Raw genomic sequence first — 14,375 nt, forward strand, 5'->3', positions numbered from 1 at the left:
AACTTCGAATAAATGACATAAACTTCATGTATAATGGCCTGTATTAACTTTGATTAGTGGTGGTGATAGTGCAGGTGATTTGTGCAGGTGCTTACTGTGAAAGCAAGAGTGCACAGCGACTGATTAGTGCAAGTCCTTTATTTTCTCCTAATCACTCGCACTAATCAAAGCTAATACAGGCCCTAACGTATTTTTAAAGGTAATGTCGATGTGTTTATCACCTCAATCAAGTGAAACTTCACATTTCACATACTACATCAGAATTTTAGAGCGAAACTATGATAATATATTACGACAGTATTGTTGTTATTTCACACGCTGTGCTTAAATATGATTTATTGTCGTGAAACCGCGATGATGACTCTCACAGAGATAACATTATGTTCACACTTGCCCAACGCCTGTGAGACTATTATAGGGAACGTGCTGAACTATGGGTAGCAGTATATGTCAAGAAAAAAATAAAGCATATTATTATTATGGACTGTAGCATTTTGTATAAAAAACGTGTAGAACCTAGATATAATGAAATGATTAATTGGGCACAGAATTCCATACAAAACTTGACATTTTAAATGAAAAGTTCTGCCTCGATTCGCCGTTTGAACTTTAGTCGGCAATATTTTGAAGTGAATAATCGAGCAAAGTTTCGGATTGGTGACCGGGTGACACTAGTTTCCAGTACCTTTGTTGCGCACGTTCCCTATAGAGAAAATGTCGATGGACATATGCGTAGACCTAACCCGCTATTACAGAGTAATTAGAACGTGATGGTGGGATCGCATTGTTTGTTAAGGTGGCAACGTGTTCCCATACGTTGTTATATTACAAGAAAGTACGGCCCATAAACAATTTTCATTTTAAATTATAGGGGAAAATGAGACGTACTCAGATTTAGTTCATCAAGCGAATTTTTATTTTATAGTTCTATTCTGCGAATGCGTAATTATATTAAACTTAACTGTATCAGCAAACAAACTATATGTTTTATAAATACTATTTTACAGTGTACGCCGAAAATTTGTACTATAAAACTACTAAGTAAGCGTAAGGACGCTCGCGCTACCCGCAGGCCCGAAAGTAACCGAAATGTGTACGCAGCGGCGGCAGCGGACGCATTCGGACGCATTAAACTTTAGCCTCAGTTTTGGTGACCATTCGTTACGTCGCGTGATTTTTACATAATTAGATGCAAAAATATCGCGTTATGAGCTGCATAACTTTACAGTTTGATTCGTTACAACTTACAACCCAATCAAATCACGTAGGTCCACCACACTTATCAATCAATCTCTCTGCTGGTATTTCCGCGCCGTCTCGCTCGACACCACCTCGCCCAGGATGTATACCGCTGGTGTTACTCACGTGAGCACGGAGATCTCGGCGTCGGCGAGCTCCCGCACGATGGGCACGATGAGGTCGTGGTGCGTGAACAGCCGCACGAGGGGCTGCGCCGCGTCCGTCTTGCTCGACACCACCTCGCCCAGGATGTATACCGCCGATGTGGTGATTGGCTGCAAGAGGAAACAGGCTGTTAGTTCTGTCACATTTATATTCAGTCATTTGTCCAGCGGCTTCGTCCACGTGATATGCAGTATTCATAAGAATACTAAAGTTTTTTTTTAATTTGGAACTTTAATCGCCTATTTACCCCTTTAGGGATGAAATAAAAAAAAAACCTTACTTATTGGAAGGTGACATCACGAGAGGAATGCGGAAGAATAATTAAGTTTCTAGCTCTAAGGCTTTGGCCTATGCGTTAGTAGATAAGTCAATCAGCTATTCCCTTTATGTATAAGTATATATTTTGTAAGAAGTAAAAATTTAATTACCATGTATCCCGGACCCTATGTGACTATCAAAGGATATCAGTGTCTATACATTAGACATATAGTTACCGAACAACGAAAAAAAAATTATCTTCAAATGGCGCCATCTTAAATTTCGTCGAAACGATCAGACAATAGCGTCAGTTATGATAAGAGCACACGTCTAGACTTCCACGTAAACTTGTCAACAAAGAGGACAATGCGTATCAAATCTCTCAAACATTTCTTAAAAAAAGTGGGCAGATAACATGAGCCGTGGACCGTGGTTGTAGTGAACAAAGAATATTTGTAAACAAAGCTTACTTTCTCTTTACCGAATACTCACGCATTACGCATTACTAATAGGCATGATGACTATTTTTTTTTTCTTACCGGTAATTGAAGGACACTTAAAAAAAAGAAACATTGTTGAAAGGATGACTCTGATAGCTTAAAAATTCACCAAGATATGACAATTCAAATATCTCATAAAAAAGACCTGCCCGAAACGCTCCATACAAAGTGCTACGAAAGACTGACGTCAGTCTTTCGTAGTTTGTACGCATCGGGAGACAACTTTGTTCGACAGGTATATTAAATATTGCGTTTATGAAAGTGGTTTCATAACAAAAGTTGCTTTTAATTGCATAAGTTATCGAATTGTATACAAATATTATGAAAATTAATTGAAAAAAAATCGACTTGAATATCTAACTTTAAAGGCGCATAACAAAAAAAATACAAATGCTATCAAGCTGAAATTTTGGGAACACTTATTTAGTAACCGTGATTTCTTTATTTTATTAACAAAATTCGCTAATCTTTGATCTTGTCATCATCCCTATTATTATTAAAATTAAACCAATAGTTCTGAGGTTGTATCAAATGATAAAACATAATGTTTATTTATGTATTGCATTTACATTTCATTTTATGTGTCATAAAAATAGCAGAAAAAGCATTTATGTTCACCAAATGCCCCTGCCCTCTAGGACTATATCAAGGAATATTCATTTCAGAAAAAACATAAAAACACATTGTTCCATGTTTGTTTACATTGTAATATAAAACTTGTCCATCTACTCTCTACATAATAGTATACAATATACGTACAGTAAATAAGACCGGTAAGTAACTAGTGAATGGCGTTATGTAACGCATGAGTCAGTAGTCAGTGCCATTACACCTATATCGTACCGCCTTCGTACCGCGCTGATTATTCACAAATTACAGTGACTCATTCAATATTCGGTGCTAGTTGGGACCTTCCACACATGGCGATTGTTCAATGAATAGAAAATACGCTTAGAAACAAATTATTAATAGATATGTTATTAAAATATAAATAAAATAATATTTTGAACTGACATGGGCTAATGCCCAATACTTTAAGTACAGCATAAAAAAAATCGACTGAGCGTAACGTAGGTTACTACTTACTACTTTACCCAAAATGTTTTAATATCGATAAATATTCTTTATTAATTACTGCTTCTAATGTCTGACAAAAAAGCTTCGCTGTAGACGAGTGATTATATTATTAGTTGCTACTAATTGTCCTATAATTTACGTTTCGAATATTATAGAACACCAGCACGCTTAGCAGTTTTTTTTATGAAATAAGGGGGCAAACGAACAAACGGGTTACCTGATGGAAAGCAACTTCCGTCGCCTATGGACACTCGCAGCATCAGAAGAGCTGCACAGGGAATAGGGTAAGGGTAGGGAAGGAAAAAGGGTAGGGGATTGGGCTTTATTCTAAGATAGTTCTAGATCTTTGGGGGTTTTATTCTAAGATAGAATAATTGTCGGAAGAAATCCGTAACTGTTTTTATTCTGTCGCGTTTCCACCAAACTCTTGAAGGCTAGCTGCTACTAGCGACACTGTTGCATATTTTCTCTAATAAAATAACTTTCTCGTAAGTTATTGTCCATGTCCTATCTCAGAGCGGAAGTAAAAGTGCGACGCGTCAGCGCTACTATATTTAGTGTGTCATAAATTGTACTGCGGGCCGACTATAATATCTCCTACAAGTCACATCCCATGCCCAACGACGTGGTTTACTACTTCTGGCAAGTAAAACGTTGCCGCCAATAGATAAGCTCGTCTTGACATTCTTGCGAAAGCAATGTTCGATATTGGAATCGATATTGAATACATTTCTTGCTCGCCGAGTATTTTTTTTTAATCGTACTACACGTCAAGTATAATCATCTGGAATCAGCACGCATCAAATAAGACTTAGAGCGCTTAGAGACTTCCATAGCTCTCATTCAAAAGATCTTCCCCCACATTGGAACATACGCACTAAGGGCTGGTTAGGACAATGCAGTGTAATCAGCAGATTTTCTGATAAGGAAGATTATCGTAAAAAGTTAGTCCTGACCTTGATTCCACTCTCTGGCCAAATGCGTCTATCTTCCATCCCACTATGTAAAGGAAGATACTCTTTTTGCCCACATTCTATGGCGGATACTAAACTACTCTTATGTTACGTTTACTTAATCAGCAGCCATCGGCGTTTTATTTAAACCTTCAAAAAGAGAGCGTATTCCCTCTTAAAAGGCCGGCCGCACCTGCAGCTCTTCTGCTGTTGCGAGTGTCTATGGGCGACGGTAGTTGCTTTGCATCAGGTAACCCGTTTGCTCGATTGCCCCTTTACTTTATTTGAAAAAACTACCTTCTGCTGCACACTGCACAGGAACAGCTGCTCGAGGTCGCTGTAGTGAGTGAGCGGGAACACGTGGTCCACCGTGTACTGCAGCAGCAGCCGCAGCGAGCCCAGCGCCGACCCGCCCGCAGCCGACAGCCGCGTGCCGGGCGGCGTCGCCCCCCGCGATAGAGCTCCGCCCGCGCGTGATTTCAGGAAGAACCTGCCGAGTACAGAGCGATTAGTGAAATTTAATAAAACTTAGTCAAAATGCATGTCAACTTAATGAAACTGGCGAATGCATTTTACTAAGCACCCCGCAGGCTTAGCATGGCCACCGTAGAAAGGTTTATGGTTACGGTTAGGTAGACAAAGTGATGAATTAACAAAGGAAATCTATCAGTTTGTCCGCAAAAACTGTCAGCGTTTCTATTCTTTCACATTTCTACTGTGGCCATGCTAAGTCTGCTGGTCCTATCAAAAGCAAAGGAACTGAAACTGGATTCTACTTTTGAAGTATGATGAATGGAGAGATTTAGATCAAACAACAAACTTCATCATAAATTGTCAACCAAGGTTTGTTAGATAACGCAATTCATTTTGTGTATGACAAAACTCAACTGAATAACTCTTTGTCAGCTATCTACATCAGTACATTAGCGTATGCCTACACTAAGCTACACATTTACATAGATAGTAAAGCTATTTCACTCTAATATTATAATAACCAGTACAATATTCCACTTGATCGCATTACATGTCAAACAATACCCGCGACACCCACCCACACACGCGTAGGACAGATTAAGGAATATTAAAACTTTGACGCCCGCTTTTCTCGTAATAACGTTGCACCATAAAGAAAGTGTGGTGGGTAGTTAATATAATAACTACGGCACTGTTGGAAAGCGCAACAGGCGATTAGAATGTTTAACTAGCTCGTGATAAGTAATTTTTCACCAGCCCCATTAAATCGCTGTTTAATTTCTCTGGGAGGTTTCTCTTAACCACTGTAGGTGCATATTATGCGTTAACTATTAAGCCCACACGTATTATGCAATTATGGGGGACGCAAACCTTTTGAAATGTTGGCATGTTTAATGTAATGAAACTACCTAAGGGTTTTTTTGTTAAAGGAGGCAGGTCGCTGTAGCCCTGACGTCACTGCGACCCATAAGGATTGTGACTCCTTCGCACTAGAGTATCATCCCCAACCCAGTACTGCTCATAAATTGAACGATATGTTTAGGGTTGCTGCCATGAATTTACTCTGTGGATGAGTATTCGTGGCGACAAGGTGCTCTGTAGTAGAGCAGGACAGTCGAGGAGAAGGTGAATAGATGTCTCATCCTCCTCCTCACAGAATACCCATTCTGTTTAGGTGTTTGTTGAGCTCGCAGTGCCCAGTTAGGCTACCTACGGGTTACCTCAGATTTCAGCAAACGATTGCTTCCACACTTGCTTTAATAATTATAACTAAAATGTAGAGTGTTACCATGCGCAGAGTGGAGCCGGGGTGGGTTGCCGGAGCTGCAGCCTCACTTCGCCGAGGAACACGGGCGTGGCCGCGTCGTGCCACACCGACACACGAGCCTCGCACGCCACTCCGGCCTGAAGCAACAGAACACTCGTTACGTCATTTCATCGACCATTACGAGGAAGCGAGCTACAAAACTTAACTTACATTTTGAGATCCATCTTTTTCCTTGGGATCCGCTTCCATGACGAGATCGAAGCAGAAAATTTCGTCGAACTGCGGGTTGACGGTTTTCTTCTTGGGCCTCGTTCGCCTCTCGATCCGTCGTCCGTTCGAGTAGAGCAACGTGACGAGAGCGAAGGGGTCGCACTGGCCGTTCTTCGTGGTGAGCTCGGAGCACTCGAGGACTCGCAGGCGGAGGGTGTCGGGGCCGACGCGGGCCTCGCAGTGCCGCTCGGGGTCCGACCAGTAGTCGACGGCGGTGGGCGTGGGCGACGCGTCGGGCTCCGACATGGCGTGCATGGGCGGCTTCGTCCGCACCGCCCACTGCGCGCGGTCCTTCAGGCTCTCGGACCGCGACAGCGCCAGGGACGGCTCCGTCGACACGGGGCTGAGGAGCTTCTTGCTGGTCGAGCTCGAGCACGACCCGAACCTAATGCTCTCCTTGCAGTACTCCGAGAGCCTGGTGAGGTTCTTCGCTTTGGCCTTCGCCGAGCAGTTGTCGGCAGCCGGGCAGGGGTCGGGCGGCTTGGGGTCCATTCGCAGTCGTTTTCTCGAGTCCTCGAGCGAGAGCTCGATGTAGGCCTTGCCCTGCACCTCGGAGTCGGCGTCGACGGGTCGCAGCGAGAACCAGTGGTCCTTGTTGTTGTACCGCTGCAGATCCTCGCGCTTGATGGCCACCTTGCCCAGCACCCGGTCTTGCTTGAGGTGCTTATCGCGATCGAACACGTAAATGGATAGGTATCGGAATCTTCGGGGGACTTCGAACTGGAACTCCTCTCCGAAAAATGGACTGCAAACAAAAAATATAGACTAAATTAATATTATGCGTCTTAAACTTAGGTGTTTACTTATACGTATTCGTAGTACAGTTAATAGAAACGATTTACATATAAAAGCATTCCCTCTTATCGCCATTTGTATTAGTTTACACAACCCAATTGTAAATTACGTCATCGTAGTTTAACGTTCTCGCTATCACTGCTATCACTTATCAGTCTGGCCACAGTTTCGTTCTGATTCATCTCGGTTGTGGGAACTCGAAAACTACATTTTATTTTATTTTTATTTATTTAGGGAAACTTACAGCTAGAATAACAATTAGTTTTAAAATAACACAGGAAGGCCAATTACAAGTTTTCACACACATAAAATACGCTAGAGAAGTTAAACAAAGAAACAAACAGCAAACAAAGAACAGAATACTTACATAATAATATTGTATATGATATTAATTCATTTAAAAAAGGGATCGCTAAGGTTCCTCTTTACTCTACCAATACCGGTACAGAATAAGTCTAGTTCTGTGCTCCGAGTAATCTCATTGTACGTTCTACTGGATCTAAAAACATAGGAGTTTCGACGATAGTTTGTTGATACTGGGGGAACGTACAGAAGTTGATGACGTCTAAGTGATGCTGATGGGACACTGATGCTAAATTTTTCAACGAGTTCGGGACAATCTATGATTTTAATTTATAAAACGTCCAGTATCTCAGTTTTCCTGTCGGCATCACATGTTTTGATAACACCAATGTGGAACTATAACACGTCACTCCCAGAGCATTTCCCTTTCAACATTTGTATGGACTTAAGTATTGCTTTGAACAAAATCAGAATAATATCTGATCCTCTGCAAGATAAACTTAATTATTATTATCGTTTTGCCGTTACCTTTAATAATATTAAACTATTAATTTCAATCTTAATAGAATCCATAATAATATCATGGTCAACCATATAAACATAAATATTTCTATGACTTGGATATTAATTATTCTTGGAAACCATGAGACGATTATTGTTAAGTGTTTACTAACAAAGCGTCATGATGCTGCATAGTGCATACAGCATACATATACGTGTGTCATTCTCTACAAAATCTACACATAGCTCATAGCTGTAGTTCATTCAGTACTCTTCATGGTATAATAATAGCTCCCACAACGGATTCGGTGACGGTGGCCGGTTTCATTGAAACCAGGCCAGCTACGCAGGAATAATTTTATAGTGACCAAGTGTGTGCGCAATACACAAGAGCACTCTCTATTCCTTTACTCTCATAACCCAGTGGGACGGAAGACCGACACGACTGGCGAGAGATCAGGCGCAGGACCGACTTTTTACATGCCCATCCGACGCATGGATCGTCTTACTTGTCAGGCAATCAGGTGATCAGCCTGCATTGTCCTAACCAAACTTGGAAATAACATGTCAAGAGCCGCGCTCTATACCACTAGACCACGGAGGCGTTACTTCATGGTATAATGTACGCATAACCTTTGTTCTCGTATGGGGAAATCTGGTCAATTAATCACATACATAGAAGCAGTCGACATGACGCGAAGTTACGATCATCATCAATTATGTGGGATGCGTCAGTTTACGTGTTAGTACAGCGAGGCCACATTGCCCCGTTGCGTTGCGGTGTGTCGCTCCGATACTTTACATAATATACGTATGGGAGCCAAGGTATATTAAAAGGAGTTGGAATCTATCTAGTTACTAGTGCAAGCTTCTACAGTTCTGTTTTATGATACAGTCTACAGAGACCGTGCATGAATTTGCATTTTGAAAATGCAACATTTGTCTAGAGTTCAAGACTCTAAGAGTATAGGCGAATAATCAATACTTAATTGAAAAATTATCTTCTGGATTTGAGACGCCAATTCGAAGCACCATCTTTGCATACGTTACCTATTGTATCCAAAATTGTATCGTCGATTGTGATTTTGACGGAACAGACAGGAGATGTGACTGTGAAGAAGAGTGTGTGAGTGTGAAGGTTAATAAGGCGTTTTGCTGTCATCGTCTTGTGCTGTACATATTTTCACTTCTATCGTCTACGTTACGCAGAGTGGTCTAATATTATAATGCGTTATTCCGTTCCGACGACGCTACACAGCGGAGCTATGTGGCTTCGCTTCTAAGAGAATTCACTTAATGCTTTGACCTTTGCTTATGGTTAGTTATATAGGAATTATTTATACCATTCCGAAGTTATTTCACTTGACGGGACATTTATGGGACGGCGTACAGATCACTCTCATAGAAGCAACACAAGGTCAAATAACTTTAAGAATTAAAGTCTTTAAGGCATTAATAAATAATAAAGCACTGTTTTCTCTACTGAGCAAAATTAGGGGAATCCAATTAAAAAATCTCTCAAAGAAATGAAACGTTACATTTCAAAGGACTCATTATTTCTAATGTGCAAAAATCCTAAGTTGATTTTGGATTCTCTACATCAGGGGTTCCAAAACTTATTTAGTCTACTGCCCACTTTCAGAACGAATTATGTTTTAGCGCCCCCCATTGTTTCAATTTAAAATGCATCCAGATGAAATGAAATTACAAATCACCCCCCAAGCCTCTACACAACGCCCCCATTTTTTTTGGGTCTTTTATACCTTCAGCGCCTACAAGGGGGCGTTATCGTCCACTTTGGGAAAGGCTGCTCTACATAGACTAAAAATATTTACAATCATTAACTTCCCTTATCATCCCTTGTAGTTTGTATATTAAAAGCGTAACTGTGGTAATTATACAACACGTTGTGTGTATCGGCGCGGTGTGGCGGCGGTTGGGCATCCGGCGCGGGTATTTATAAACCGGAGGCGGAACTGTCACCGGCTAAGAGGGGGCGGCGCGTCCCATTATTAGGCCGGCAAGGGCACGGAATTGGGCAACGCTAACGGTCCATTCATTGTTCCGATATCAATGAGAGTCCCTCCGCGCGTAAAAATTAACGATTTCCTTTCGCCAAATTGTACAAAATGTTATTTAATATAAAGAGGAACAGTTTGTTTGCATCGAATAGCATTACGAACATGATTGGCATAGACATAGAATCGACATTAGATCTAAAGTTGCTGTTAATTGCCATAGAAAAATTTGCTTACATTCAGAAGTGCCATTCTTGAAAGTGTCGCAACGTAATAAAAACTTTCCTCTCTACTATAAAGATAATCTCAAGTGTTTTAGACTGTAGTACACCTTTTCTGCATCTTTTTGCCAAATATGTTAAATGGCACATGTTTATGCAACAATGTTTATTGCTAAAACGATTGATTGACCTGAATACGAGCAATTATTTCCAGCAATCAATGCCGATAGCGTGAGTATGAATACATGTACAATAATTACAGAGATATTGCGGATTTCGAAGCGGGCCGCGAGCGTGTTCGCGACCGAGCCTCGGAGATTACGTTGCAGATGCAGTAGGTGTGACGATTAGCGCATTCACACATTTATCAACACGAAACCAAAGATCAATTAATCTGTTTATAATAATACTTATTAAGATTGCTCTTCCTTAATGTATATAAAACTCAAAGGTGAGTGACTGATTGACATAGTGATCTATCAACGCACAGCCCAAACCACTGGACGGATCGGGCTGAAATTTGGCATGCAGGTAGATGTTATGACGTAGGCATCCGCTAAGAAAGGATTTTGATAAATTCCAACCCCAAGGGGCTCAAATAGGGGATGAAAGTTTGTATATAATAATACTTCTTAACGCGAGCGAAGCCGCGGGCAAAAGCTCGTGAAGTGATAAAGTTTTTGTGTAGGTATCCATGCTATTATTACAAATGCGAAATTTCTATTGCTGCTTAAATAGTTCAACCAAATTTTGATTAGTAACAAGTTACTTCTAAAATCTGTGGTAACAAGATATTTACAGGAAAAAAGTTAAGTTGCAGCATATTACAAATTCAACAATTACAACCTTCAATTCATACACACTTGAGAATATAAATTGAAACATCCAATTCAAGGATCCGCCGAGCGTGGAAAAACCTAAAATAGCGTGTCATGAATGGTCATAGTTACATTCATTCACACACGACATTCATCAATTAGTAGAGTACACGCCCACGCACGTTCACCGCCGCGCCGCTCACGTCAGCGCTGCGGACAGCGGAGGAACGCACTATCCGTTTTACTGACGACACCTTTATGTGGACCGCATAAGGATTACCGTAAAGAAATCTAGAGGTACCTTTGGGTACTTAGACAAGTTGTATTCGACAAATTCGACCGGGAAGTTGGAAATAAAAATGTGTGTTCTGACAATTACATCACCAGAGCCACGGCAGCAACATCGAAACCTCTGCGATTTTAAATCTCAACTTTGCCCTCAAAATTCTCGAATGCTTCTTGCCCAAGTACCCGGAGTCGTCAACGCCGAAGCCCAATTTGAGTCGGGCGATGATCATTTTACGCGCCACGCGGTTCCGGCACCAATTTATCACTTAAGAGCTTCCGTTTGTGTGCACCGCGCGGCGCGGGCGGCGCGCCGGTCTCGAACGGATTTTATGGCATTCCCAACTCGATATTGCTTCTGGGAGCTACTTCAAAGTGAGTGCCATGAGCCATTAGATACGGCGCTCGTTACGGTATCGCTGCACGATGATGTACAACTATAAAAGCAATTAGCGTTTACAACAATACGCATTATGGACTTCAGTTTTCAGGACATTGATTGTCCTGTAAACTAATGTCCATCTAAAGTCCACTGCCAGGCGAAATTGCCAGTATTTAATTTTACAACCTATCCTTCCTACCGATCTGAACTTTTAGGCCTGCGACCTATCTTCAATTAAACGTGATTAAACACTCTCCTATTATTAGACTTCCGCTGGACCAATAGAAAATCAAAGTCATGTCCGGTCTACATCCCGTCCACCAGTACGAGCCACATCTCGGCCCATCTAGCGTGGATATCCCGCCATTACTCCACTGATTGAGCTCGATTACAGGTCCGCCTGGACTATCATTAGACATGCCAAAGTGGGCGAATACTATTTGGGTCAGTTTCATGCGCTTTCCAGAAATATCCTTGACTATTGTGTAGTGTATTGAATATAGTGTAATTGTCCCCAGGAGTATCTATTATCTACTTAATCCTTGACAATCTAGATTCTAGGGAATGTGCTCTACTGTCCCAAAAAATCTTTAGATCCTTAAATGGTTTTAAGAGACGCTTTAGACATGATATTTCAGAAATCCAATATCTTTCATACAAACCAGGAAAGTCTGTCCCTACAAGTAACTATCTAGGCTTGTTACTCTACATTTTGAATACATCTAAAATGATCACAAACTGGCCACCGTCCACCGATATCGGACACGAGATAAGAGTATCGCGAGACAAAGAACTCATTAAGTGAGTGTGGCGAGTGACGCGACACTTCCTCCGATATACTGCATCCTCATCACCTCGGGGGTCACGGGTCCTTATCACTTCCGATACATCGTCAATCATATTCACTGACAATCCCGACGACGTGCCACAATAGTTCAAATATTTGTAGCAAAAGCAAAGGGTACTTTAATTCCCGTCTTCACTAAAATATGCTCTTGCCTCTTACGTTAGATAGTGAACGTAGACTGGTTAACTTAGCGATCATTAAAGGTATGTCTTAAAATTACACCAACTTTCTTAGACCCACAGTCTTGATCTATGTCTGTGCTTAGACCTAAGAACTTAGGTGATCATGAGGTGATCAATACCTCGATCGTGGCAAGGACAGACACAATAGATTTTCAATTGTTATGCCGCTTGAGGATTGATGGGTTAAATTGGTGGATAGATGGGTGGCAAGCACATTGAAATGCCAGTACCACAGCATTTCAGGAACACTCAGATCACCCTTATCTGAGTAATGACTGAATAACGTGGACACAATAATATTATAGTTGGAAGCAAAATATCATAATCTCAAAGGAAAACCAACGCCGCGTTTACCTTCCATAGCATATTTAGTCTGTCCTTTACTGCACGCGCCTACTTAAGTCCTACACTTAAAATTCGCAATTTTGCATGTCGCAATTATAAAATCATTTCGCAATGGCCTGGTCCTACCTTGCTCAGACTGCATGTAGGTAGCTTTTTGACAGAAACCAATTGAAACTTGCATTATGTATATTTTAAGATAAGGAGAGCTGAAAGTTAATTAATACATATATCGATAAAATCTAGCAAATTGGCGAAAGCTCCTAAGTGTGTAACATAATACGATCAGCTACATAATATTAGCAAGGCTTAACATATCAATGCGAAGTAATAAAATTTATTATAGATCAGAAACTGCCTATGGTAAGGATTTATTGTAAATGAGAAACACATTAAATTTGCATTAAGCCGGTGAAACTGGTTTCTTGAAATTTATCTACGAGGTTAAGCTAGTAAATATATACCGTGAGAATATTAAAATGTATTTAACGAAAGCAAATATTTATATCGTGCATGTGAAATGAGGCCAAAGAATTTCGTTGCAATGTTAATCGTGTAACGGTATTTTAGATTCGAAGATACGCCAGCGTTTCCTGCAATTTACATGACGTATGTACCTCACTAGTTGCAAGCTTTGTACATATTTTACTATAATTTGTAATACCATCTGGAATTTGTCATTGCACGCTTTGGAATCCTTCCTTCAAGTAATACTGACCACACCTAATGTTAACACAATTAATGGGCATAATATGGTAAAACAGCACCTGTCGGTTGGTGTATGAAACTGTATGAATAATGCGTGCGTGCGGCGGGGGGAGGCGGGGCAGCGGGGGAGGTGCGGGCGTTTCATTCACAATTCACATTTCACATCCAAAAGCGAGCGAGGGTTGTGGCGGAAGGGACGTTCCGCACCGACGCACGTTCGCCGGAAACGCATCCGGGACGCGGTAACACCGCCCTTGCACATCAAACCTCCCCGCTCGTTGAATGCACTTGTTATTTTTTTACAGTTCCGACTGGCGACATACGACACGCGAAAGCGGAATAAATGTTAGCTTTGTTTTTTTAACAATTCGCAAAGGACGCGGACGTTCATAGTAAAAAAATTTAACCTCGTAATTAGGGTATGTTATTCGAATATTCGAATGCTCGTTTTATTCGAATATTCGACGATTTTATTATTCGAATATTCGCCAAATTATTTCTCGAATAATTCGAAAAGTAAAAATATTTTTTATTTTTGTTTAAAATGCTATCAAACATCAAATTAACATGGAATAAGAACATAATTAAGTTAATTCAGAAAAATAATATTATTTATGAATATTTTACATCTTTAATAATAATAATATTATAATATATAAATCTGTTTTTAGTCTAACTAATGAGTATACGACCATTCATCGTCGCCGTTGACCATGTTTTAGAAACGTCTAATAAATTAATTTGCATGTTTTTAGGCAAAATAACGATTT

General features: G+C 40.7%; 1 protein-coding gene across 1 annotated transcript in view; it reads right to left on the reverse strand.

Moving 5' to 3' along the window:
• LOC121729913 (GTPase-activating protein) overlaps positions 1–14,375 on the reverse strand; it is a 46,710-nt gene that overhangs the window by 10,485 nt on the left and 21,850 nt on the right. The window contains exons 3-6 of the mRNA XM_042118621.1: positions 6,144–6,948; positions 5,955–6,070; positions 4,490–4,682; positions 1,366–1,514 (exon numbers count right to left, since the gene is read on the reverse strand). Coding sequence (XP_041974555.1) covers positions 1,366–1,514; positions 4,490–4,682; positions 5,955–6,070; positions 6,144–6,948 — 1,263 coding nt within the window. The remainder of the gene's footprint in view (positions 1–1,365; positions 1,515–4,489; positions 4,683–5,954; positions 6,071–6,143; positions 6,949–14,375) is intronic.

Source organism: Aricia agestis, chromosome 8, assembly GCF_905147365.1.
Source record: "Aricia agestis chromosome 8, ilAriAges1.1, whole genome shotgun sequence".
Classification (NCBI taxonomy): Eukaryota; Metazoa; Arthropoda; class Insecta; order Lepidoptera; family Lycaenidae; genus Aricia; species Aricia agestis.